Raw genomic sequence first — 25,373 nt, 5'->3', positions numbered from 1 at the left:
GATTGCTCAAGCTTGCTAAGAAAACGTGACAACTACAGAGAGAAGACCGCAAAGAATACGTAGAGGAAAGACTGTGCGAGAGGGAATAGGACAAGAAGTTGAGCGTCTGCGCGCCTGTACAGAAAGTCGTCAGATAAGAAAATAAAAAAAAGACAATGCCGAAATCAACAAGACCAGGAAATCTGCCACATGTGCCCCTCCCTAGCTAGCATTCAAGTCCTATCGTTTAGCCTGTCGAGTATGATGTTCGGAATCAGATCTCCAATCGTCGCCAAGTGAATAACAACCATGGTAACAGACGCCGGATTGCCTTGGTGTGGTAAGCCAACCGAAATGGTGAGAACGCCCAGTGCGCCGAATGCATCAAGGAAATAAGGTAAGCCGTACATTGCCGTGTTTCGTGACGAGTATGAAGGTCATAGGGTAAAGCGGGAGAAGCGAATGGAGCCTGAGGACCTCATCAGACCGTTTCCTGCGAGGGAGGGCAGTCCCGCATAGGACGGCCAGGCCAGGCGGAGAGAGAGGGCGGTGGTGGGAAGGGCATGGCAGGGTAGGTCGCTAGTATACAGCGGGCCCGAGGGTTGGGCCTCCGGTTGATGCAGGGTTACGAAGAGGGAAATGGGAGGATATTGTCGGATGCGGAGTAGGCGGTCGTCTTCGCTCGCCAGCGTTTGCTCACCACTGACGATCGATCGGCCTCGCAAGATAGGTACCCGGGTATCATCGCACTGAGCATTTCGGTGAGGGCCAGGGCTGTCTGTGGGAGTGCCGGATAGTTCGTGACCGTTATCTCCACGGGGCAGGCAGGGAGGGTATGGAGACCAGCGACCTTGGCGGAGCCCGGTTGATCGATCGTGCCAGTGCGGCCAAAGCCTGCTCATGGGGTTACATGTATATGCATTGTGGGTGTATCACCTGGCCAGGCAGGAAAAGAGATTGCTCTGGGGAGAGCAGGCCGCCGTCTTGAAACCGTCAAGCTATTCCAGTAGGTGTGGTGTATGATACGAGCCCGTCCAAACATCGAGTTTCGATGCATCGAAAAGGTGGGCACCCGAGGCGGGCCGGGGAGGGAAGGGGTGCAAGCAGGAATAAAAATAGGTGTCAACAGCAATCTGCTCGCGCTCGAGTACGGTACGGCGTGATGCGGATTGTATGCTTCATGCAGCGGCTGCGGCGCGGACCCGGCAGACACACAGGCGGACATCCACATCATCCATGCAACCCACATGGAGATGTATCTGCGAGTCGACGAGCCTGTGACCAATCAAGCATGGCGGGCTGGGCATGCAGGGTCGATCATGACTGTGAAAACTACCCGATCTCGACACGGGAGGAGATGAGACGCGATGGCGATGTTAGCCACAGTGGGTCGAACACGCTCGGCGTGGTGGCGGATGGGTTTGGAGAAGAGAGAGGGGGAGAAGGGGAGACGGGGAGGGGAGGGGTGGGGACGATGGCGGTGGTGATGGTGGTGACGGATGGTGGTGGTGGTGATGTTGGCGATGATGGTGGTGGTGGTGGTGGTGGTGGTGGTGGTGGTGGTCAAGAGGTAATAGGTACGTGCTGGTCCATGTCCATGTAATATAACGAGAGCAGGTCTTCGAGGATGTGGCCGTCCCCATGGCCCAAACGAATCCAGAAAGTAGATAGGATTCCGGGAGATGACCAGGGGAGGTTCTTTGCATCGTGCAACCAAGTTGGAGTCCCGGATAGCTTCATGATTGGTGGGCGCCACAACAGCTGACCTTAGCTAGATTTTCCCCCACCCTCACTTCCACCCTCCCCCCCCTTTCTCTTCCTGGTCTGCCCCCCTTTCCTCTTAGTCGTTCCCCCCCCTCCTCCTTACGCTGCCCCTCCCCCCACCCACACACCTAAAAATGCACCCGTAAACACATTCACACCATCTCATCGCAAAGGCTTCTTTTCATCCCCCTCCCTTTACCGCCCTGTAAGCCTTTGTAAACCTGGCATACTGGCATACTCCCCTACTCTTCCCGAGCTGGAGATGGCTCATATCGCGAGCCACACCTCGACGCACGCACCACCCTCCACACCCACTCAGATACGCATACAATCTTCGGGGAGGAAAAGAACCCAGGGTGGTGCAGATCGTGTCCCGTTTCACCTCGTACTGATGTAGTGGGAACCGACAGCGCCAGGCGGGTGGCGAGAAGGCGGTTTTGCTTTGGGCTGTGGTATGGTACGGATGCCCCAGCTCGGTTTCCGCGTTATTAGCCAACCCTTATCTTCTTCTTCGGTCTCTTGACGGTGGATGGCTGACCGTCACGCTTAGGCTGCCGCGACACACACGCGTGCGCGCGCGCGCGCCGGGCGTCCCACCCGCCTTCTCCCCCCATGCTCCCCTGGCCAGTCATGCCGCTACTCCCGGTGACTGACATCACCGTACGTGCCAGTGCCGTACACATGATTGGGGTGATGGTGGTGACTTGTCGTGTAGCTGGGGGTGGCCGTCGACGCGTCGCCGTAGCTGGCCGCGCCCGCCGTCGGGTCCCAGCGCGGGGCTTGGGATGGCAGGCCGTAGCCAGGTGGCGCGGGCAGGTGTTGCTGCGGCTGCTGTCTCGTATCTGCATGTCGGTACGAGGCCGGCAGGCTGGGAATCTGGATGCCTTGGGGCGAGTGGGACTTGAGCCCCGGCGAGATCGTGCGGCCGGGATACGCCCCCCATGCCGGCGGACCCCCTCCCGACAAGGAGCGTGGCGAGGGCATCGAGTGAGAGTCGTGGTGGGAATAGCTGCTGTCGGGTACGGTAGGCGTGTGCGGTGGGCCGTACAGGCCTGGGCTCGTGCTGCTGACCGGGGGGAGCAAGGCAGGGCCCGGGCCCGGGGGTAATGTCGATGAAGGAGATGCAGACTAGATTCAGATGTTAGCTAGCCAGCACGCGTTGGGAGTTGGCGCGTGTGTGTTGGGGATGAATCTTGTGGGTTGCGTCGATAGCAGAGAAGAGACGAGGGAGTGGGGAGAAGGGAGTGGGGGGGGGAGGCCGAGAGAGACAAAACGCACATATTTGGATATGATCTTCTTGAGCGCCGGGCCCAGAATCTTCCAGGGAAACACTTTGACATCCTTCTCAATATTACGCGGCTTCGGATTCGGAAACCCCATTATAACTTTGAAGAACTCCTCGCTGTCAGGCTTGGCCTTACTGACGGTCAGGGGGCGGAAACCCTCCAGGTTTCGTCGGATCCGGTTCTTCTCTTCTACCGTAAATCGGCCCGGCGCGGCAACAAGCTGCTCCAACAGCGAGATGGTGTCGACGCTCGTGACGAAACACTCGTCCTTCTCGAGCCAGTAGATGCAGCTTATGCAGATGCTATTGGGCGGTCGCTCGTTGACGGTTACGGGCTTGAACGACGTCGACAGTGTCGAACCCTGCTGTTTCTTGCTGAACATGACGATCCGTCTCCGGTTCTCCCACTCCTCCTGCGTCCACCCCGACACCATAGACTCGAGATCGCCATTAATCTTCAAGACCGCCTTCGTCGAGTAGAGCGCGTAGGGGTTGAACTGCCCGCCAGCAGACGACCCGGAGGCCTGCAGGGTGCTGGTTCGGATCAGCTGCGGCGCGCTGGATGTCGGGACCGGTAGCGTAGTGATACTGTTAGATCTAGTAATCGTCGTGTGATTGATCGACGACGCAGGGCTCCGCGCCGCCGAGAGGGAGTGGCTGTAAGGGCTCCATGAAGGGGTCTTGAGCGGGGGCGGCAGAGGCCGGGGATAGTCGACCGCGTAGGACGAACGGTGATAAGTTCCTATCATGCTGTCGTTATTTGGGTAGCCGGTGTCATAGTTCGATGAAACCTCCTGGTGCGCGGCGGGAGCGTAGCCGTATGTATTTGTAGCCGCGTCCGCGTTCAACTGGTCCGAGTCCTCCTGCTTTGGAGGGCTCTGCCTCTGCTCAGGTGACCTCGACCCCCCCTTGGCCCGCGTGATGCTCTCAGGCGGACCATCCGCCGTCCCAGCCGCAGTGTCATGATATGTGAACGTGCCGACGTCAATCGTCGCCAAAGTCTGCCCGTTCGCGTTTTCGATCAGCAGTGATAAAGGCACGCTGGGGCTGGGACTCCTCGTGTCTTCGAGGTGCGGCGCCTCGCCGCTGACGGCGTAGCCGAATCCGCTCGCGTCACCGGTGTCCCTAATAGCGTGTGCCGGGCTCTTGTGGGAACCGAAGGCCAGGAAAAAGTGACCCGTGACGGCGATCAGATCGTACGGAGCTGAGATTTTAACCAAAACTTTCGTTCCGAAGAGGCCGGATGTTGGTTGGTACGATATCACCGTGGCCACGACCGGTGCCATATACGGGCTCGCCGACCCATTAGCCGCGAAGGCCATCTGGTTGAGTTGCGCAGCGGCATTCTCGGATTGCTGAGCCGCAAACTGTTGGGCGGAGTATTGGTACTGAGGGTCTTGATACGATCTCGGTGAATCAAATGCTAGTGTTCGGCCAACGATTAGACTCATCGTTTCTCTCTTCTCCTGTACTCACTCTGCGGCCTCCCTCGCGTCTCGCGCCTTGTCGAGATCACACACGCGTATGTATATTTAGAATGCTTACCATGCATCGGGGGCGGTTGGGGCTTCGAATATGCCGATGTAGCCAGGAGACCAGGCGGGGAATCCCCACGAAGGTCTCCTCCGTTCGCTCTAGCAGCTGCCTCTTCCTCGTACCTGAGAATCACCGTCTCGGGGGATTCGAGCGCGTCAGCGTCGACGATGATTGGCCTCTGAGAGTGATATTGAGGCTGCGGTTGTACGTTAGCATACATATCGCGGGACTAGATTGCCGGTTTCTCTCCTGGTCGGATTCCCGTCGATGCTCCGCGCCCCGCTTGACTCACCTCGAACAGCTTGTAGCTTGGATACTCAAACTTGACAGCCGACATCAAGCTGTCTGATTTTAGTCGGTCTGGGATGGTGTGGAAAGGGGTTTTCGCACCGAAACGAACGCCTGTTTCGGGACCTATGTTGGAGGAAAATTAGGGGTCCTGCCTGTACAGACCCTCCGAGAGCACTCTCCCCCCTAGATGCCCTATGTGATACCTTACGAGAGTGCCACCCCGTTCGCTACCAATCGTTCTTGTTGGTTAGACTCTCGCACTCCCTCTGTCTTATGTACTGCAGAATCTTTGGGGTTGATATTCGACGGACGCCTCTCTGGTGACAGGGCCGATGAAACAAACATCCAAGAGCGTTCCGCCAGAAGAAATCAGGAGGATTAGCTGTTGGTTGGCAAAGCGGAAACAGACCGTTCCTGGAGCTGAAAGCTTTTGAATCCTAGCTAGGAGTTCTGGGGAACTGTCGACAACCTGTTCGTGAGAGGGCTTAAGAAGGAACCGCCTCCTTTCTCCCTATCCGACACGCTTACAGGTCTTTGACGAGTCGGCTCGCGGGAATTGGTAGGAGACCCGTACCGTCCAGTGGGCAAAGAAGGGCCGTTGGCAAACTGATTCTGAGTCGAGTCTCGGAAGGTGGAATTATCCCAAGCTTCCCCCCCGCCTGACAAAGGACGATACGCGGCGCCTAGGCTATCGTATTCGTCTGGTTGCGTGTCAGCTTCAACTATCTCCAGGTCGGTCATACGAGCGAGGCTAAAGCCAGGTAGCTAGCCAATTAATACCACTTATTGCTCTCCAACGTTAGGGGCCATGGTAGGCAGGTTGCGGCGTAGAAAAGTGAGATATGACTTGATACGATCCAGTGACAAAGGGCTCTTAACTCACAAATCCCGTAGAATCATTCAGAGTGGAGACTAAACTTCGTATGCAGCCTGCCTGAACGTGTTCGCATGAGGAGGAGTTGGAAGGGCTGCAATCAGAGGAACGCAGGTATCCGCGGAGGTTCGCGTGTTCGGCGTGGTTCGTGTCGTATCTTGAGCCAAAAGACACGAGTTGCCAACACCAACAACGAACAGGTAAACGGACTAAGGAACTACGACTTGTCGGAGACCTTGTCAGCAAACGAGTGGGATTTGGTAAAGTAGGTCTCTGAGGGGTGGGTGTGTGTAAAGGTGTGAGAGTGTATGTGCGCGTGTGTGTGTGAGACGCTGTCCCATAAACTAGGTAAAGATGGGAGGAAGTTGTTCGAAGGGAACAAGAGCAGATAAAGAAATGGGAAGAGCCACTTGCGAGACACATTTCTCGGATCGCCGTTGTAAGTAATTGGGGCTGTAGTCAAGATTTCTGTTGTGGCCGGTCGAGAAACCATTGCATTGCACAGGATACTATCGATGTACCTTTTCCTTCTCGGTTGCTCATCCCATGCCTCCCCCCCTCCCTCTCCCCTGCCTTATTTTGTTTTATTTTATTTTTAATATTTATTCTTTTCTTTTTCCTATCACTCTCTTCGTCTCCCTCTCCTGGCGTATTTTAATTATGGTCCCCTCTCAGGATTGGCCACCGGGAGGCGGCTGCAGACTTCTACGACCCAAATACCCCCCGATACCTCTTACTATTCATTCCCCTTCTCTCTAGATTCCGTGCGCAAGTGATGTTGAATCGGGCGGATGCTTGTGTGTGTGCGGCAGCAATGCAGTACTGATACATGGTATAGGGCGTTGAAGGGGCAGGGACTGACAGGGATGCTGGCCGTTGAAATGCGAGATTCTGATGTCTTGAAGGCTGCAAATCATGCAAGGGTCTGTGATCGGAGGGGAGGAGGAGACCATGGGGTCGTGGCCCAGAGGCTTAATTAACTATTAAGGTAGAGCGTGTGGGTATGAATCCCCCACAGCAGTCGAAAGGGAGAGATGGTGGGCTATCCACGAGAGTACTGCCGCGTACGGCCTATACGTAGGACTACCAGAAGGGTCGAAAAACAATGCAAATAGAAAGGGGGGTTTTTTTTTTAAAAAAAAAAAAAAAAGTGAAAAAAAGGAAAAGGCGCACGGTTAGCGGGCGATCGAGACGAAAAGGGTAACGAACAGATGGGAATGACAAGACAGGGATAAGTAGACTTACACAATATAGGAGAGAGGGGTGTGTAGGTGAAAGATGGTGCGATTCGGTGTCAGCGTAAGTACGTAGGAGGCAGACCTGCACAACGTTGTATAAGTCGGAATAGAAACAGATGGCAGGGCTAGTCAAATCGGTTGAGATTCGAGGACTTCGGCAGTCCACCAACGGGAGATCGATCAGCCAGAATACGGAAAAGTTGCAGGCGTGTAGGATACATGTAGGGAGATGAGCAAGTGAACTGACATATGCATAAGAAATACGTTCATCTGCAGGTATATTTCTAGTAGTTCGGTTTAGCCTTCGACGTGATGTTCAGCACCGCCGCAGCGGGACCGGATGAGAGCGGCCTCTCAGCACTTGTGGGATCGAACTATAGAAGCGGGTAGGTTAGATAGTTAGATTATGACGTGAGAGGATGGATTAGATGGACCACGCTCGCGGTCTGTTTCTTTTTTTTTTTCCTCCCGGACCAATATCATCATTAATATGTCTCCCTTCTTGCTCGACCGGGTCTAGCACAAAATACTACCGTCTGGCACCTCTCTCAAGATGGGACGCGCGTGCTAGTGCTCCGTAGATCGATGAGCAGGGTTGAGCAGGGCTATTACCAGAAAAGGGCGGATGACCGGGGATATAATTGGCTCGTCATATTTCCCACCAGCACAGGCAGCTGTGATGTTTACCTGGCCAATTGGAGGGGTATATACAACATCTGAATGCCCCGGCTGGCCGGGGGGTCTGAGGGTGGGCGAGGTAGGGGTACATCTTGTGTGTAGGTAGGTGTGTGTGTGTGTGTGGTAGGGTGGGATGACCTGCGAGACGTCGTAGAGGGAGGGCTGCATCCTACCCTCGTGGACTACTACTACGCCTATAGGGACTGCTAATTCGTAGCAGATCTGTCCGAGCCAACGAGCAGGCGTGCCACTCGGCGAGATTTGCTCATCTCATAGCGGCAGGTTCCCAAAGAGGGAGGAAATAGATACATAGACGACGGCATCAGCCGCGCCCTAGTGGAACCTCAACCCTTGCTTTGGGAGCCGAGCGGACAGGGGAGGAACACATCCAAGGGTGTGGGTATTGTATACGTGTACATACAAGTGTATGTAGGTATACCTATGTTGTCGGCGTGTGCGGGCGTGCGCCCCTATGCGCATTCTTAAGTGTGTATGGACATATGTACAGGCGGGCAGGCCAGCTAAACAGATTCCTGTCGGCCTCAACGGACTTGGGGTCTAACCTCTCTCCCCTTAGACTTGCCGATCTAGATACCAACCAAGAACTCCCTCCGAGAATCGTGCACGCAAATGGTTGACTTAGCGGGCGGACGATAGATCTTCCCCCCTCTAACGGCATTTGGCACTTTCTCCTACAGTGAGGAATGTTCTCAAGCATTTCTGCAAATGAAGTTGATTTGCTCCTCGGAGGGGGGTGGATGGAAAGGGAAAAAGAAAAAAGAGCAGCATACCAAGCCGTCGCGAGCAGGACGTTGCGAGGAGAGGCTGGCAAATGACACCCAAGATGCATGGTGAGGAAAGGTTGTCTGCTGGAGCGTCTCAAAATTATCACCGAGAAGGATTAGCATCACCAGCCGCCACTTGGATATTATATCGAACAACCAGCGCCGCGGGTGTCATCTGGGGGGGGGGGTTAAGGGGGGGGGGTCGACTGTGAGCGCGCCCCCTCGGGCCAAGGACCCGCTGGGGCAACCAACTATTTACACACATACATACATACATACGGACACCACACACATACCTACATACCTTCATATGTACACTTCTATATTATATATATACACGATCAACGTATGGATTTAGGATATGTATGTGTATGCGTGTCTACACGCACATATACAGTACGTCCCTTGCAGATAGAGACATACTTTTATTCTGATTTACAGTCCAGGAGCTCTGGCAACACGAGATGCAAGACCTGACAGAACAGGACTGAATGGCGATAGGAGAGGTCCGTAGTATTCGAAACCAGGCCGCCAGCGGCACCGCTGTCGATACTGTGCGATAAAATTGGCTGCCGCCGAGTATCAATACTCGAGTGTTTTGGTATCACGACGTGTAAGGCGTCGATCCGGGGGCCACGTAGGTAGGTAATTTACCAGCGTTCGCGCCACGGCACCCTTCGAGAATGGCATAATAGGCGTAAATTCGCTGTCGGGCCATTCGTTCCGTGCAATTGCCCTCTACCACGGCACAGAAATCGGGTCGCGAGAGGAAAGTAAATAAAATAGAATACTCATACACTGTATGCCATCCCATTCCCGTCCTGACCTCGAGTCCACTGAAAGAGCATAGGTATAGAACCCGAGCCGGTGAATGACTCCGTCTGTATGCCATTGGCCAGTCCCTTGGCCGGTATATGTACGGATGTCTGCAATAGTAAGGCGGGCCCAAAGAGCCTCTTTACGGCACAGAGCACGCATCTGCTGGCTATCCAGTATGTGCATACATACTATTATTACTCACTTACACACCTACCTCCTTATCTCCCTACATACCTACATACAGATGGGCCTACATACATACGCCCGTATGTAGGTAAGTATGTATGTATGTCTAACCAGCTGCCCTATCCCTCCGATCAGTACATTCGCATGCGCTCTCGTATGATGATCGCCCTTGGCGGTGGGGGAGGTCCCTGTCAGAGGAGCCTTAATGATGCGGCGCGCCTCCAGGAGGTCTCGCACATACGATACCGACACCTACACCTACGTCTATACGTATACGGGAAATACTTTACACCTCGCGTCTCCTCCTCCTCATGACGTTCCGTAGGCAAGGCTTACTGTCTTCCCCCCCCCCTCCCCCCCATTGCCATATCTACATACCAGGTGCCGTCGAATACAGCTTGTATAACCACATCGCATGTCTTACTGTAACTTGCAATGTGCTACTCGTCAAACGAGCCCTGTTCAGCTCAACACCTGGCGCCTCGAGTGGCCACGCGTTTTATTTCGTCGTCTCGCGTCTACCAGCCCTCGTCCCTTAAAAACCAAGGCGAACCCGGCGGCAAGGCACCTAGGCCGAGACGCATCCATGCGGCCTTAGGTCAATTCGGTAGCCGCCCCGGGTCTACAACGTACCGCCGTCCCCCCCTCTGTTCAATCCCGCCATGGCGTCGGCCACACCCGTCGCGAGTCGTCATATGACATGAGAAACGACCTTCCAAACTCTCCGCAGCGACGAACTTAGTGGCCGCCCGGCGGCGACGATGACGGCGACAGCGACAGACATCCCGCACTCACAGCATCCCAATACTTCTAGCGACACCCTCGCACCTGTTTTCCATGATTCATCAATGCTAGGCATCGCACACGACCTGATCGTCACACCTCTCCTGGAGATCTTCGGTACGGCCGTACATGGTTAGCTCAAGGGCAACGAGAATTTCGATCCGACGCCGTAGGAGCATACCGGCTAGCCATACCCGTGCAGAGCTGTGCGAGTGCGTCTCCAGTGTCGTACAGGAGGCCGCCATGATGTCCATAGCAGGATCCTTGCGCCGGGTTAACGACAGCGCCCACCCCACCCCTCCCCCTCCCCATGTCGTCGCTGCTGAGCGGGCAATGGCAGAGGTGAACACGCGACGGATCATGTAGATCGAGGTCTTGAGGAGCTCTCCTCGGGGTACCGCCCGCCTCTCTCCCTAAATAGAGCTTGCACGGTGCGGTATCGTTTTATTAGATTCAAAGTCCGTAGTTAGCCTATGTCGTACTCGACCTCGGCAAGAAGCAGCGAGTCGGGTCCCAATAGTCTGGTCCAAAGTCCGGTTGGTTCCATCTCCCGCACATGCTAACCTCGACGGCTATGAACGTCTCTCGGTGTCTCTCCCTCGCCTCCTCCCCTGCCTCCCTCCGTCTCTCTCTCTTTCGTTCTCTCTGTCTCTCTCTCTCTCTCTCTCCATGGGTACTCCCCTCCCCCTTCTCCCTCCCCTCTCGTCTCCACTCTGTATTCCTCTTGGTAGTCAAAGTTGAGGTTCCTAGACGTCGGAAATCGATATATGATTCCGTCCCACCCGAGGGTTTGTTGCAGATTCGCGATGGGAGTCCCTTGTAGGTGACACGTCCCCGTCTCCTGGATTCCAGGTTACGGACGAGGTACCGTACCTGTGTCGCCATGCAGCGGGCCCCAACCTGTTGATCTCCAAGTCGTAATCATGCAGAAGTAGTAGTAATCGGCGGACGGCCCGCACACGATCGACGTCCGAGATAGGCATGGCTGTACCGGTCATCTTCTGCATAGCAGAGATAATATCAGCGGCTCGGGACAGTGGGGTTCGTTCACGAAACATTCAAGACATCCCTACGCATATAGACGATCGACCAAGAATCGAGCTAAAACATAAGCTGACAGAATAGTACATATTATAAGTCGGCTCAAGTAAGGGCCAACGCCATTAAACAATAGCCGGAGAGACTATGTCCATTGTCGCCGATCGGCCTCCTCGCGCCCTATGCCTATCTATCCGCACATAACTGCGCACCTTTGTTTCGGCAGCATTCCGTCCTTTCGAGGCTTCTCGGGAAGTGCAGACATAATTGGCTAGCCATCCGGCAAAGGTTAACAAATCTGTAGGCATGCTTAAGCCTAATACGACGGCCCCATGACGGCGATCAGCCGCTCTATTTGACGTAAGCCTCTTCCGATCCTGACAAGGGAGACCGATGACCTGCAGTGGGGTCAGAGCGAAAAGGCGAAGAGGGGGAGAGAGACGGGGGGGAGTGAAGGGGGGGGAAGGGGGGTAGGGTAGGGAATAGGAGGGCTACATGTACATACATATTTACATACTTACCTATCTCATACGCGTGAGCAAGGGTGTCGCCCCCGTGCATACCAGCCTGCCATTGGAGGCTTTGCTGGAATACTACCGCTCACATGTTCTGCTCTCGATGCATGGGTGCAGCAGTTCAGCCACATATAGCTCGAGGAACCATACCATTCGGCTCAGGCCGAGAATGGATCAAACCATAGTACCGGCAGGGTTTCAGAGCTTATTTGACCGACCAGGGGAAGGCCTGGACGATCTATCCCTCTCGCCGGCACTCGAGCGTGCGCGTGGGTGAATCAGTGGGTGAGTCAGTGGGAGAGCGTGTGCGGTGTGTGTGTGTGTGCTTGTTCGCAGAAATACCTATGGCAGATTGGCCGATACGACGCACGACAAGATCTGCTACACGCAGCAGGTGTGTGTGCCTCTGAGGGTAAGGTCCGCGAGGTCAAGTCAGCAAAAAAACAAGGATGGGTTACACCGGCGCTGCGATGGTCCGCATGCTCAGGAAGATTGGGAGGGGGAAGGGGAGGAGAGGAGAGGAGGAGGAGGAGGAGGAGGAGAAGATGGGACGGCTGGCTCCACGCGCGCGTTACCCCCGTAGGTCCCCTTGGTGTGGGAAGACGCGTGCAGACGAGAGGGAGAGCGTGTGTGTGAGCGTGTGTGAGAGCATGCGTGCGTGCGTGCGTGTGTATGTGTGTTGTGTGTATATGTGTGTCGTGTGCGTGTGTCGTGGGTGTGTGTCGTGTGTGTGTGTGTGTGTGTCCATACGTACTGTAAGCAGGCGACACTGACCACGCCCATCTCATTTATCGCCAACAGCAGCTTGGTCCAGAACAGTAACAGCAGACGAGGGACACGCTTAGGTGCGTAGAGATTATGCGGCGGTATATTGTCTTCCTCTAGATCTCGCGCACGCCCTTCTCCTGGGTGCTTCCCCGATCCTGGCGCTTGGGAAATGCAACGCGACGCTACGTATGTTGTATATGTTGTACGACAGACACAGCAGAAGCCAGGAATAGCCAGGACGGAATTCCCGCTGTCATATAACACCCAACACCCCCTTATTCCCTTATTCGTGAAGGCCTAGCCGACCGCTCGACGACGCGTGTATGTACTTACATCGCTCGTTCGCCCCGTAGCACCAGCCGAGCCGTTTTTGGCATCCTTGGCCGATGCGAGACTCCAGTTCTGGTGTGCTGAACCTCCACAAACCCGCAGTATCAGGCTGCGGTTCTTTTTCTTTTTCTTTTTCTTTTCGTCGTGCATGTGCTCAATCCCTTAGCCGTGTCCTCGGGGCGTATATCGAGAGGAACAAGGCATGCGGCATCCCCGTCCCCAGCAATATCAGTAGGTATGGCATGATGCTAGGTAGGTACCTACCTACTTATTTTCGATCATCTTCCCTAGGGTACCTATGTTAAGATGCATCTGGTGATATTCGTAAGACTCCTAGGATGGGCTTGCCGGGTAGGGGACACAGCAAGCGAGGTAGAGCCCTGCCAATTTCTAACTACCAAGTGGTTTTCGGTGTCGGCAGCATCGCAAGGTTGAGACCAGGTATCCCGACACCTGATCAAAGCCGTGTCGTGCCCTTGCAGCAGCTCGCCGTGCTGAGACGTGAGATCATCATCCTGCACGTTATTAACATCCTTACAACAACGTGGTGTTCCAAGCCACCACACACAACCCCCATACGACCTTGGTAGCCGGTTTATAAATGTCGAGTTTTGGCGCCCGACGGCTGCGTCGAGTCTCTCAACCGAATTTATACAGCCGTACCTTCACGTTATATACCTAACCCTTAGTGCCTATGTCATTGGCTTCTCATGTGCCGGGCGGTGCTGCTGCGCGGGCAGGCAGCTAACCATCTCGGTATCTTGGTCGTAAGTCTGCGTGCTGTTACGGATGTATGAAGGCTTCGCGCGGAGGTAGCTTAACTAGAAAGGTTCTATTCATCAGACGGCCTACCACATACCGAGAGCTGAACCCTCGTCCGCAGGACTGGGGGGGTTTTTTTCTGTCACAGTGGCTTTATCCGTTCCATCTCGGCCCCCAGTCCTTCCCCATGTTTACCGTCGTACGCAGATCGATCAGGTTGGGGAGATCGATGCCACCGTCAAAGGGGAAGATACCAACCAACCACGTGGATCCACCACACTATGCCGGCGCAGCAGTTCGCCAGCTCTCCCCCTCCAGCCCCCTTCTTGCTGCCGCGATAGTTACCACGGAACGAGCTACCTATTGAACCAGCCGAGATCTCCGTGCTGGCCTCTACTCTGAGACGGCTCGGTCGTAAAGCCAACCGCCTTCAGGTTGGGCTTAACAGGTAGGATGCTTACGGCGTAAGCAGCTATCCGTTCCTGGGCACCTCATCTCCGTGTGTCCGTCGATCCTGCAGCGATGCGTGTGCTCCGACCTCATCAGGATTTACGTCCGTAAAACAGATGTGCGTACCCTGCAGTGCGACCAACAGACAAGCTTAGCCTTTGTCTCTGGTGATGGGCTCGTGTTTCCTTGACCCCTTGGCTCTCTCCGACGGCCTATCGCGAACAGATCGGTATCACGGTGGCGTGTGCTTAGATGTGATGACAATGGGCTACTACCTTACTGGACCCAGATCCCCTATCGCTGTAGACGGACGGTACGGAAATCGTAAGGGGGTTAGTGGTGCCCACACGGACTCAGACTTGCTCCCGTGTCTAACCACGTCTGTGATCACCGGGCTATAGTGACGGTGATCTCCCCCCCGCGGGCGTTTTCGTTGTTCCGGACTTGGAGGCCAGTTCGGCTCAGGAGTAGACCAGGATGCCTCAGCCGGTGACGGCAAGAGGATGTTTCTTCCTGCCAACCTACACAGTACGCCGCCGCGAGATACTGCATGTAGCCGAGCCTCGAGCCAGCAATGAATGGCCATCCTGCTTGGCCCCGAGGCCGCGTTTTCTCTCGGGGAGTAGATACTACGTGCCCCAGTTTAATTGAGGGCGCGTAGAAAGCTGCAGCACTACCTACCTCCTCCCCCCCAGCATCCTCTACGCTGCCGGGAAAGAAAAGACGCAATGTTAAGGTCTTCTCAGTCTTCAGTGGCGTTCGGCCAGGGGTTCACGGCATTCGAAGCTAGACGGTGACCTGATGTTGGCTCCTCCGTGAGACTGTTACCAGACTGCTGGGTCTCAACAACCTGTAATGACTCGTCGATTGCAAGAAAATGCGGCTTGCCGTCTCCCCCAGGGGTCTGATGATGCGGGAGAGCTCGCGCAAGTCTGATCAGTAGCCCACCCCGCTTCCCCCCTCTCCCCGGAAGGTTGCGGGCACGGCTGGTTTCTGCAGCGGTAGCACTCGTTCGTCATGTGTCGCGAGGCAAGGGAATCGGGTCGATGGAAGAGGGGCGACTCGTTGCCCACACGATGTCTGGAATGAGTTACCACGCTGATGGATCTGGGCCGGAAGGCCATCCGTCGTCATCTCACCACTCCAGCGTTGTTTGGGGGACGCAATAAGCCCAGTGTCTCAGTCTTCCGCACCCTAGCCGCACGTGGGTTTTGTGTTCACCATCCTCATTTTAGGCGCTGGTCAGATATCTGTCATCGACGTATGAAGCTTTCTCGATTCTTTCCAGGATGGGCCGTAACCTCGGTGGGGTCCTCGTCCGTTCCCGGACGCATCGTCACATTGCCCCGGTGCAGCCACAAGTAGTACACTTCGAGGCTCGGGGGTAAAAGATGGCATCGAGTGAACACCTACATGTGGATAATCGCGAGAGAGCGCTTCTTAATACTGCTTGTTTCCGATTCATGCAAGCACCCGACGCTTAGACTCTTGGGCAAGGGGTCACTGGATCTGGGACTAGGAACTGCCTGATCTTGGGCGACGGGTAGGAGATCTCGTTGATTTCAAACACAGTCTGTACTCATCGCCTCCCGTTCTCATCTAATTCGATAAATTCGTGATACATTCACCCAACCTTAGGGTTGCTCGTCTCCGCAAGAGACACTAGTGGGATGCAGAATATCAGCGGCGCAGATACTAGTATAGCAACGTTAGGTAGGTATATTCCCTTTGCAAAGTTCATGTGTTGTGGTGAAAAGAAAAGAGAAAGCAAGAGAAAAAAAAACAGACAGCGTGGGAGGGAGGGAGAACTTTAGAACGACGCCTCTTTGCTGCCTAGCTCTGAAACTCCGTTTTCACCCCTTCCAGTTACGAGCTTACTCTGATAAACTGCACAGCTCCAGACCAACCGGCCACGGCCGGCCCCAACCTACAGGAGGCCTCGCAAGGAATCCCCGGTCAAGTTCAGAATGCTCAGCCAAATAGATCCGCGAGGGCGTCTTTTTGCTTCTTCTGTTGAATCTTGCCGAAGCTATCTCACCACGTCTCGAACCCCTCTCTTAAGTAGGTCAAAGATGAGCCCCGTCCATTAAAATTTGACCATCACACCTCACATATGTGGTAGCCAGGCTGATCTCGTGGAATGTATTGGCTGCTCTGATGTCCTGGGTGGCTTTGATCGTCGTCCCATTCGGAGCGCCATCGACCATGAGGAACGTTTGACCGCCTCTTTCCCACCGTATCAGCCGAACTAGGCGAAATACCGCAATGTCCTGGACCAAGTCACAGCATGCCAGGCTGCGGAAGAGGAGAAGAAAGAGTATGCATCGTTCTCTAGCTCCGACGAATTCGCGTCTGCGTAGAGTGTTTATATCACCACCAGCTGATCCTATTCCTCTCTAGTCCCGATGGGCGTCTCGTGTCCCGGTCCCGGGTAGACGAAGTAGATTCGGCCGTACGTAAAAGCAGGGCGTTTACTCTAGCCCTCTAGGCTTGGCCACCTTTGCAAATGCAGCTGAATATACGGCCTCGCAGGCCTCTACAATTACGAAGGACATGTTCAGATAGTTCGATAATAGCCGTAACTTGAGTCGTATCCACCGGGTTTTTACCTCGAACCGGACTTCTACGAGCATATATAAATCGGAGCCGAACAATCTGGACTATTCGCGCCGATGGCGAGAGACAGGATGTTAGGCTCCGCTTTCATGTACTTACACCAGAGCTCAAAACTCCTTTCATCTCCCACCGTGACGTCCTAACCCTGTGAGGATCAACATCCGCCTCTGTACTGCATCAACCGCTCCAATAGGAATGTGCTAATTCGCGGTGCGCCACGCGCATATTATAGGGAGCCCCCATGCTCGGAACATCGGTCAACACACCGGCCTATATTGGTGGGCATGTGCGTTTCTTACTATAACACCACATGAACATCGTAGTTGACGTGTGGGTATGTGGTTGGTTTATGGGTGATAGTTGAGGAAGAGACGGTGAAACAGGATCCTGGAATCTCTGGTTGTTACACTCAACATTTCCCGCGAGGTGAATACTGTGCTAGTTGTACACAATTCTTATAGAATATCCCGACGGGCTTACGCGTGCTATCCGATTCATTTAAGACATCCGCGCTTCATCGTCGAATGACTTCCCCCTCAGGCCACGGAGGAATAGGCAAATGCCTCGTAGCCACCGGTTGCTAGCTCCAGCCACACATCTTCGTTGTTATCAGCGCAGGCAGTAATCCCGGCAGGGCCCAAGCAGCGTCCTATGAGAAGAAATTGTGCCGTGATATCTTGTTCTGCTGTCCATCGTAGCACCTATTTCACATAAATTCCTCCGAGGTTCATGTTTGCCCACAATTAAAGAACGCCGTACAAGCTTGTATGGGACAAGGCAGCAAGTATTATACGGCACTCTTGTCGTGCAGTCAGTCCTATCTTAGCGGCTTCGATATTTCCCAACTAGTGCGCGTATTACATGCCCTCTTCAAGAGGGAAATTCTGCATATTGGGCATGAACGGTAGGCAGTTCTAAGCTGGGAAGTAACAAGTGTCGGGTAGGAAGCTATAATACAAGTCTCCGGCCAACATTATTAAATAAGGAAGTGTAGGCATCTATGTTTACTGTGACAACAAGGCAAAGGATATGTTTTGCTGCTTTCCTATGACGCCTACTTAGCTACATGTAGAGGAGGAATCCTAGGGCAAATCATCCCACGACGTATGGTGGCTACATGGGCTCCCGATGTTGAAGACATATCTTACTGACTATTCTATACTGCTAACCACGCCATTCATTGACCGGCAGGTAGCGAAACGTACTATGGTATTATCATCCCAGGGGATCCGGGCAGGTTGAACATGAACACGGGGAATATCTCTGTACAAAAGCTGACCCATAAAAGACTTCGGCGAGTGATCTTGATAGTCCTGTAAGACCCCAGCAGCAGTGGGAGGTCTTTATCTCATGTCAGGATGTCGAATGGTTCTAAAATCTTCGACGGCCTGTAATTAAGGAGCGGATATCGAATAATAATAAGATACGGGTACGACGCATTGGTGCCTTGAATTATTATTGAGAGATCTAGCCTGTAAATTGTAATTGAAGAGTTCCATCCCCAACAGTCTCTTTTACACGTATCCATCGATAGTCGATGAGAAGAGCGGGAATCCTTGGGAAATTTTCAACCGTTTCAACAAGTCGACAGGAATGACGGGTATGCGCTAATGAATAGAAGCTTAATGGTGATGCATGCTAGTAGTAGCCCACCCTCGCCTATTTGGAAGACGATGCAGTTTGCATGTCGGGTAGTGCGTTAGATATTACAAGTAACGTTGTTCCGGCAAGATAATTCCTAGCCTCTCTCGCCTTAACTATTTTATGACTTGAAGGGAGTAGGTCAGCTGACTGCATTGTCCGATTTGGATATTATCTTTGAGTATGAAGCCTTTGCTCGAGAGTGCGGCGCGACCCTTGGGATAGCGTCAAGCTTAGGTACGATGGAACATGGTATCCGGAAGACTCTCAGGCGATCATCGCGCCGCCATCAGGGCGAATTGGGGTCTCGATCGCTGGTCCCAGCTCGGACAGACTAGGCAACAACGCTGAAGCCGAAGGATCCGTCGAAGATATCTATGTCTTCAAGGGCCTTTCCGCCTCGCATACCCTTTAGCAAGTCAAGATGGGGCACCTCATCCCCATCGTAGAATGTGAGGAGATTATCCATGTCCTCGTCAGTGAGCCCACACATCTCGTCCCAGCTATAGGCGTCGCTGACTTTGGCCATCCAACGCATCCTTTTGGGTCCCTCCTCGGGGCCAGGAGCTATCTGGCGCAACTTGACACGCAGTTCCCCTATCCTCTCGACAGCACTGCCCACACCCTTGGGCAGCTGGATTCCGATCCACTTCCTGATGCTGGCAGCTAACCTCGGTCCCTTGCCGTTGGTGCTGACCATGATCTGTAAGGGACCATCGCGGTGCATGCTTCCAAAATAGAAATCGCATTCGGGGGGAACGTCAGCAATATTAGCGGGGATACGACGGTCCTTGCACAGTTTCCAGATCTGTGTCGAGACGGCGGGGTCGTCAACTGCGACGAGGACCATGTCTGGGGGCGCATTGCTGACGGGCAAAGCCTCGAGGTCTGTGGGGTGGAAGACACGGTCGAGATGGACGACCTCGTCGTTGGCGATGCGGTGGCGTACCTCGGGGTTGAGACCAGAGGATGGGCTCACGACGATGACATTGGCATCGGCGTTCAGAACGTTAAGGATGCGACCAGCGGCGACCTGTATTCGGTCGATGGCACAGAAATCATCAGCAAGGTGATCCAAGGGCCCCGAGAGATTGGGGCATGTTGTACGAAGAACTCACATCACCACCGCCAACCACCAGCACATTCTTATTCCTGATCTGCCAGGCCAGAATCAAGCTGCCTCCGCCTTGGACTTTGGGGAACTGGTCATTGCTGGGGCGGGCCATTCTTATTGCGGGAGGACGATGGGGCGGGAGAAAGGAAGTAGTGCTGCGATCAAGACATGACCTTGTCTCTGGTACGTTTCATGTAAAACCTCGACTTCTGCGTCGCGTGTACCTATCTCGCGAGAAGGCCGAGCTCAGAGAGACTCGGGAGGAGGGATAACCGATGCGCATCGAGAGGCTCGGATGGAGAGAATGCGATCACAATGGGATGGGATATTCCCGAAATGCGAGCAGGGGGAAATGTACGAGGCAGAGGTACCTATCTTATGTAAGTTCGGATTCCCGAGGGGAACGCGACTTGCCCGCCTCCTTAGGTGGGTACCTACCTACTTATGTATATGTGTATGCGATGAATGGGAGTTATGCACATATTGAAGCATAAAAAAATACACGCTGCCGTTTCCGTACATAGCTCTAGCTAGCATGGAAGTCAACAGGCGGAAGAGGAGAGGCATTGAGTGCAATTACGACGGTGATGATCGACGAATCCAAGCCAGGTAGATAGTAGAGGTGAGCTGAGGAGACGGAGTTGGGGTTGTTAGCAGGGGCGCGGCCCTCGCAGGAGCTGGCCCTGCCTATCGGCCTTACTACTATAATTGCGTATATGCAATATATAGCGTAATATAGGTGCCTCGATACCTAGGTGCCTCGATAACCTAGGTACCTAGGCACGAAGGCAGCTTAGGTAAGGTATAATACCTCTTCAGTTACCTGGTATACGTCATTTCCAGGTCGCTACTTTATAGATAAGGTGCTATTGGGATGTGCACTTATGAGGTAGGTACCTGTCCCGGGCACCTAGGAGTATCTCGTGATAGGTGTGCGCTACCTTACAGATACATTACATGAAGCTGCTATTGACGCACATGTGCGCGGTCAGCGCCGAGATGTACCTATAGTGCAAGTACTCGTCCCATTAGTGGGAGCACTCGTCTATCCAAAAATACCATGGCAGGGCGCCCGGGGGACGACAAGAGGATGAGGATACCATAATAAGGAGGTTCGCGGCTGAGCCGCCGAGCCGGTGGGTGGTATATTAGCAGGTCAATAATGTACCTACCATAGGGTGGGTGGGTTAGGAGGCTACCTACCTTAGGTACCTGGGTACCCTCCTAGGAGGTACCCAAGGTGATGGAGTTGCGTAGCATTCATTCAATCCAGCCGCAATCTCCTGCCAGCCTGCTTCCTCTCCTCTCTAAACTACTGCGAATTCCCAACTGCGAACTGAGAGACACGGGAGACAGAGGAGCCTACCGCATTCCCAGCTGCCACCACATCGCCCCCTCTCTGGGAATTAATAGGCAGACCCGACTTGCCCGTTGCGGAAACTTGTCCCCTGGACGATACTCCAAATTCTCATAGCTCGAGTAACCCGCGCGGGCGTCCCCGAGACTCCGGGGGTGGCGGGGGCACCCTTTGCGAATCACACCACCCTCATGTCTTTGCCGATACCGCGTCCGGCCGAGTTCTAGAAGACGAAGACCTGCAGTATGTCCCGTCGCAAACTCGGCGGAGGGAGAATCTTGGGTAGCGGGAAGGGTCTCGCCCCCCCCGCTCCCGCTTTGGCCCAGAGAGAGCGAGCCGCGAGCCCGTCTGCTCCGTCCGAAAGTACCTTGTCCATCGACTCGCCCGCCGCTTCTTTCTCCCCTGGCGCTCCGAGCCCCCTACGCGACCTCTCCCAAGATGTGACCTCGAACATAAGCCTGGGCGGACCGAGCAGCAGCGGCCAAGCCGGACCCAAGCTCGTGTGTCCCATCTGCAACGACGAGATGTTGACCCTCCTTCAATTGAACCGGCACATCGACGACGCCCACCAGGAGCTTCCCGAACTCGAGCAGGACGAAGTCAGATCTTGGATAGACAAGCAAGTTCTCCGGGCAAAGAAATTCCAACCACTCTCGCTCATCAACCAGACTCTTCGGGGTCTTGAAGTCTTCGAGTCTAACGAATCGCCGCCGGCTCCGCCGCCTACCGTGGGGAGGACGGCCAGACCCCCGGTCCCCGAAAGGCCCGTAGATCCCGACGATATAATCACCAAATCACATTGGCAACGACCGGGCCTAAGCGATCTGTGCACAGATCCCGCGTGTGGAAAGAGATTAGGGGCTGTCAACGGCAACATCAATTGTAGACAATGTGGGCGATTATTCTGCGAGGAACACACCATGTACCAGATGAAGCTATCAAGGTCGGCGTCGCACGAACCTGTGAGGGGTCATTGGTATAGGGTGTGCGAAACCTGTTACAAGTCGAGAGAAGGGTATAACGACCGCAACGGGCTGGTCCGGGACCACACCCAAGATTTTGTGGCGATACGTAGGAAGAGAGTCGACAGACAGACGCTCGAGACATCGAGGCTAGAAAAGAGACTCACGAAACTGACCCAACTGCTCGCTAGCTCGTCTGAAGAGGCGGGCGCGAGCGGTGGGGGCACTCTACTGTCTCCCGTATTGGCAGGCCAGAGGAACCAGCGGAAGGCGATCGAACAATCAGTGGTGACGTGGGAAGACGACGGGAAAGTGGCCAACTGCCCCTTCTGCCACCAGGACTTTTCGTGGACGTTCAGGAGGCATCATTGTCGGGTATGCGGGCGGGTGGTATGCGCCGATCCCCAGACCGCGTGCTCCTCCGAAGTAGGTCTAGACGTCGCGCACCCCACCGCTCCCGCCTCCGAGAAGTTGGAACGAGGTCACTCCATCAGTGTCGACATTCGCTTGTGCCGCGACTGCAAATCCAGCATCTTCTCACATCGTGATTTTGCCGAATCCGTCGCGCACAAATCGCCCGACCAACGGGCCTACGAGACGTTGAAACAGTTTGAACGCGGCATTGAGCTGTTGCTACCCGCCTTCCAGAGGACACTTTTGCCTCTACAGGACGAGAACAACCCGCCGAGTCACGCGCAAATCCAAGAGGCCTCTAAAATCAGGAAGCGGCTCACCGATAGCTTCACTAAGTACGATGTGGCGGCTCGGCGGATCCGCGACATGAAGACGGAGAGTCCCACGCAACAGCATCTACAAAAGGCCATACACCAAGCAGCATCCTCGTTCCTCCACATGCACATGCTGCCGCTCAAGAACCTGCCACGGATACTGAAGCACAGTAGCTCGGGTTCGAGCTCGGCCAAGAACCGCTTGCTCGCCAACGGGCACGTGGCAAGCCCGCTGAGGAACGGCGACTTGCTCGAAACAGCCAGTCAGACCAGCGAGGGCAGCACGGTCGTATCTACCTTGGAAACAGAGGAGAAGGAGCTGCGCGAGCGGCTGATCGTGCTGGAGGAGCAGCGATACATAGTTCAAACCATGATCAACAGCGCGCACGGCGCCAGGCGATTCGAGGAGGTCAGCGCCCTAACGCGGAACATCGAAGAGCTCGACGTAGAGATCGAAAGCGTAAGGGTCAAGGTAGCCGCTGTTGAGGACAGGTGGCAAGGCCTGTACGCGAACGGGGGCCCGGGGCTGGTTTCGTAAGGTAGTATTCCTCCCGAGTTCCCGCGGCCCCGAAGCGGTCGCCGAGTCTACGGGATCGAAAGAGACATAGACAGGCCAGAGCAAGAAGGGGATGGCAGAGCAGAAGAGTTGGCGCGGAAATAGGAGCGGGTGTACCACGCATGCCATTTATTTGTACAATACTCGACTTCTGCATCGTATGGCGTTGATTGGGTATATAGGCGGCTAGCGGACACGTGAGAGGCATCTACGTGTACATTGGACCGCATTACCTACCTGGTTCTTTTCTTTTTACGAAGTTGAACCCGCGAGCTAATGCGAAAGACGTTATTTTTTGAGTCGTCTTCTTTAGTTGAGCTCGTTGCCCTCAAGGGTTACGCAACAGCGACGAGAGGCTGTTGTCGACCAATACGCTTGAGCACCGGTGTGCTGCTTACGTCTGGATGCAATACACATCACACCGGAATGTAAGCCGCCACCTGTGTGCTCCACGGACAGGATCTCATTTAATACGAGCATGCCACGGTGAAAGGGGCGTTGGCTACGCTATCTACAGAAATTGCGAGGTGGGATTCCGCGGACCAAAATGGCTCGGTATTGCATCCGCTAGACAACCAGGCCGCCTCGTTTATTTACGTGTATGTATTTTGACTGATTAGGATGCTCCTGGACATGTAAACACGGCAGGCCCGCATATCCGGCCCTGGCCCGGTTTCGTTAGTCCGGGTTAGGGTGCATGCACTTAGAAAAGTCCATGTCCGCTGTAGGCAGTCGATTTCTTTTATGGCTATGGAAAATAGAATCTCCTCGTCTCTAGCTGTAACGGCAACGAGTAAAGGCATGGAGACTGATGCTGGAATGCCCTTCAGAGACTACCGGCCTCTCGACGCCTTTTCGTCCAGCGGCTGGAATCTAGCCAGCCCTGTATTCGGTATCGGACCAGCGAGAAGCTCGCACCTCCTAGTGGTAGAACCCACGGTGACGCTAAGACTCGGCAGGCCGCTTCGGCGAGTGCAGTATCGCGGAAGCTAAGTACCTCTCCCTGATATCGTTTTCCTCAGGCCATATCTTGACCAGCCGGTATTCGACGATCAGTTCAGCCGGCCTCCATGGTATCTGCATGTAGCGGTCGCCAAAGCGATCCCAAAACACGTCGACGGCGGTGGTGAGCTCCTCTATATTACGCTTACCTAGTTCCTGCTTGTACGCGTCGACCATGATCAAAGGCACCAGAGGTTGGTTAGCAGAGCGTCCCCGGTCGTAGATTGAGAGAATGCTGCATAGCGAACTGCAAACGGCGTTGAGTGCAGTCTTGTGGCCGCGTGCCATGCTCGCGCAGAGTCGACCCGTCGGAATTTCGTTAGGAAGTCGGGGTGTGAGCTGCGGATCAAATGACCATCCAAGGTGCTCGTCGCTATCGTCGAGGATGGGAGTCTCTTCATACGGCAGATTGAAGCTGCAGTTCTCAACAGAGAGACATAGAACATCATTGGTGTGGACCTGGACACGCCGCCGCTCTAGCGGCTCGACCGGTGGATATTCTTCGGTGTGGGCAGCGCGAGTGATTGACATAGACGAGCTCCCACCGTCCCGGGGCTCTAGGGGCGTCATTAGGCGCAGCTGGTCATCGCCGGCACGCACGAACAGGCCGCGCCTCGGGCGGGTCAAGGTGAGGGTGACAGCGTGCGAGGGCGGGATGGCGCTCATGGCATGTGCTTCACGGCAAGTGCGGCGGAGCACGCTGCGGGCCATCCAGGCAGACGGATCGTACTCGGCGACGGCATCGTCATCATCGGTAATGGCTAGGCGGCGTAGGTCGAGATACAGCCAGCACGGAGAAGTGCTGCAGTTGGCGTTCCTATGATCGTTGGGGAAAGAGTGAACGTTGAAGAAGTTGATGCCGGGAGACGGGATAGCTTCAAGCCAAATCTGTTGGCGGATCTCGGGAGGGAGAAAGGGGAATTTGTGGAAGACGGGCTCGGTGGGCTCGACGAGTTCGTACGATGATGAGGAAGAGGGCGAGGCCATGGTGACGAGGCTGTCGCCAAACTCCCACTCGTACTTGTTGTTGCAGTGCCCCTCCTCTTCTAGGGGTGGTCGGGATGTGCAGTCAGATTGGGTGCTCGCTGGGACGAGGTGCTCTGCGGCTGAGAAGAATCGGGATGGAGATGATGAGGAGGAGGGGATAGGCTATATGCTTTCTGACATAATACATGCGGTCGCTTATCGGCGGAGAGGCTGAAGTACGTACCTAAAAGCACGTGTGAAGCAACCGCCGTAGCTGTGCCCCCAGCAACTTCACCAGCCAACATCGCGAGAGACCACCCCCGTCTGTTCCTCACTCTACCGTGGTCCCG

At 54.7% G+C, this 25,373-nt stretch overlaps 6 protein-coding genes across 6 annotated transcripts; 1 reads left to right on the top strand and 5 right to left on the bottom strand.

The window, feature by feature from the left end:
- Window positions 1–1,857: 1,857 nt before the first annotated feature.
- On the bottom strand, window positions 1,858–4,879 carry GGS23DRAFT_588502 (uncharacterized protein). The gene is made up of 3 exons (XM_051517552.1): window positions 4,574–4,879; window positions 3,022–4,451; window positions 1,858–2,871 (listed from the first exon to the last, which is right to left on the bottom strand). Exons 1-3 carry the CDS (start codon window positions 4,782–4,784, stop codon window positions 2,380–2,382), a joined length of 2,133 nt encoding a protein of 710 aa, XP_051367541.1. The 5' UTR covers window positions 4,785–4,879; the 3' UTR covers window positions 1,858–2,379.
- Window positions 4,880–8,019: 3,140 nt separating this feature from the next.
- GGS23DRAFT_588488 (uncharacterized protein) lies at window positions 8,020–8,599 on the bottom strand. The gene has a single exon (XM_051517551.1). The coding sequence runs from the start codon at window positions 8,493–8,495 to the stop codon at window positions 8,085–8,087; it is 411 nt and encodes a 136-aa protein (XP_051367540.1). The 5' UTR covers window positions 8,496–8,599; the 3' UTR covers window positions 8,020–8,084.
- Window positions 8,600–10,085: 1,486 nt separating this feature from the next.
- GGS23DRAFT_391546 (uncharacterized protein) lies at window positions 10,086–10,636 on the bottom strand. The gene is made up of 2 exons (XM_051513519.1): window positions 10,413–10,636; window positions 10,086–10,330 (listed from the first exon to the last, which is right to left on the bottom strand). The coding sequence occupies exons 1-2, from the start codon at window positions 10,578–10,580 to the stop codon at window positions 10,127–10,129; spliced, it is 372 nt and encodes a 123-aa protein (XP_051367539.1). The 5' UTR covers window positions 10,581–10,636; the 3' UTR covers window positions 10,086–10,126.
- Window positions 10,637–18,124: 7,488 nt separating this feature from the next.
- On the bottom strand, window positions 18,125–20,111 carry GGS23DRAFT_588482 (siroheme synthase middle domains-like protein). The gene is made up of 3 exons (XM_051517550.1): window positions 19,891–20,111; window positions 19,457–19,823; window positions 18,125–19,371 (listed from the first exon to the last, which is right to left on the bottom strand). The coding sequence occupies exons 2-3, from the start codon at window positions 19,562–19,564 to the stop codon at window positions 18,673–18,675; spliced, it is 807 nt and encodes a 268-aa protein (XP_051367538.1). The 5' UTR covers window positions 19,565–19,823; window positions 19,891–20,111; the 3' UTR covers window positions 18,125–18,672.
- A 543-nt stretch (window positions 20,112–20,654) lies between these two features.
- Window positions 20,655–23,354, top strand: GGS23DRAFT_588481 (VAC1 protein). Its single transcript, XM_051517549.1, has one exon. The coding sequence runs from the start codon at window positions 21,055–21,057 to the stop codon at window positions 23,035–23,037; it is 1,983 nt and encodes a 660-aa protein (XP_051367537.1). The 5' UTR covers window positions 20,655–21,054; the 3' UTR covers window positions 23,038–23,354.
- Window positions 23,355–23,838: 484 nt separating this feature from the next.
- Window positions 23,839–25,260, bottom strand: GGS23DRAFT_391469 (uncharacterized protein). The gene has a single exon (XM_051513518.1). It carries the CDS (start codon window positions 25,042–25,044, stop codon window positions 24,001–24,003), a length of 1,044 nt encoding a protein of 347 aa, XP_051367536.1. The 5' UTR covers window positions 25,045–25,260; the 3' UTR covers window positions 23,839–24,000.
- Between the last annotated feature and the right edge of the window lie 113 nt (window positions 25,261–25,373).

This window comes from Durotheca rogersii (genome assembly GCF_024521655.1).
Source record: "Durotheca rogersii strain YMJ 92031201 chromosome Unknown GGS23scaffold_42, whole genome shotgun sequence".
In the NCBI taxonomy this organism is placed as follows: domain Eukaryota; kingdom Fungi; phylum Ascomycota; class Sordariomycetes; order Xylariales; family Xylariaceae; genus Durotheca; species Durotheca rogersii.
Note: the sequence above shows the minus strand (reverse complement) of the source record. Positions and strands in the feature narration are given on the sequence as shown.

What these genes read in the sequence shown, in the direction of transcription:
- GGS23DRAFT_588502 (XM_051517552.1), bottom strand. Translation starts at nt 4,784, where the DNA reads ATGTATGCTAACGTACAACCGCAGCCTCAATATCACTCTCAGAGGCCA. An exon ending in CCAACCGCCCCCGATGCATG is followed by an intron (nt 4,452 to 4,573) that starts GTAAGCATTCTA and finishes GCCGAACACTAG; the next exon opens with CATTTGATTCACCGAGATCG. An exon ending in AGAAGATCATATCCAAATAT is followed by an intron (nt 2,872 to 3,021) that starts GTGCGTTTTGTC and finishes ATCTGAATCTAG; the next exon opens with TCTGCATCTCCTTCATCGAC.
- GGS23DRAFT_588488 (XM_051517551.1), bottom strand. Translation starts at nt 8,495, where the DNA reads ATGCATCTTGGGTGTCATTTGCCAGCCTCTCCTCGCAACGTCCTGCTC.
- GGS23DRAFT_588481 (XM_051517549.1), top strand. Translation starts at nt 21,055, where the DNA reads ATGTCCCGTCGCAAACTCGGCGGAGGGAGAATCTTGGGTAGCGGGAAG.
- GGS23DRAFT_588482 (XM_051517550.1), bottom strand. Translation starts at nt 19,564, where the DNA reads ATGGCCCGCCCCAGCAATGACCAGTTCCCCAAAGTCCAAGGCGGAGGC. An exon ending in TGGTGGTTGGCGGTGGTGAT is followed by an intron (nt 19,372 to 19,456) that starts GTGAGTTCTTCG and finishes GACCGAATACAG; the next exon opens with GTCGCCGCTGGTCGCATCCT.
- GGS23DRAFT_391469 (XM_051513518.1), bottom strand. Translation starts at nt 25,044, where the DNA reads ATGGCCTCGCCCTCTTCCTCATCATCGTACGAACTCGTCGAGCCCACC.
- GGS23DRAFT_391546 (XM_051513519.1), bottom strand. Translation starts at nt 10,580, where the DNA reads ATGATCCGTCGCGTGTTCACCTCTGCCATTGCCCGCTCAGCAGCGACG. An exon ending in ACTCGCACAGCTCTGCACGG is followed by an intron (nt 10,331 to 10,412) that starts GTATGGCTAGCC and finishes GCCGTACCGAAG; the next exon opens with ATCTCCAGGAGAGGTGTGAC.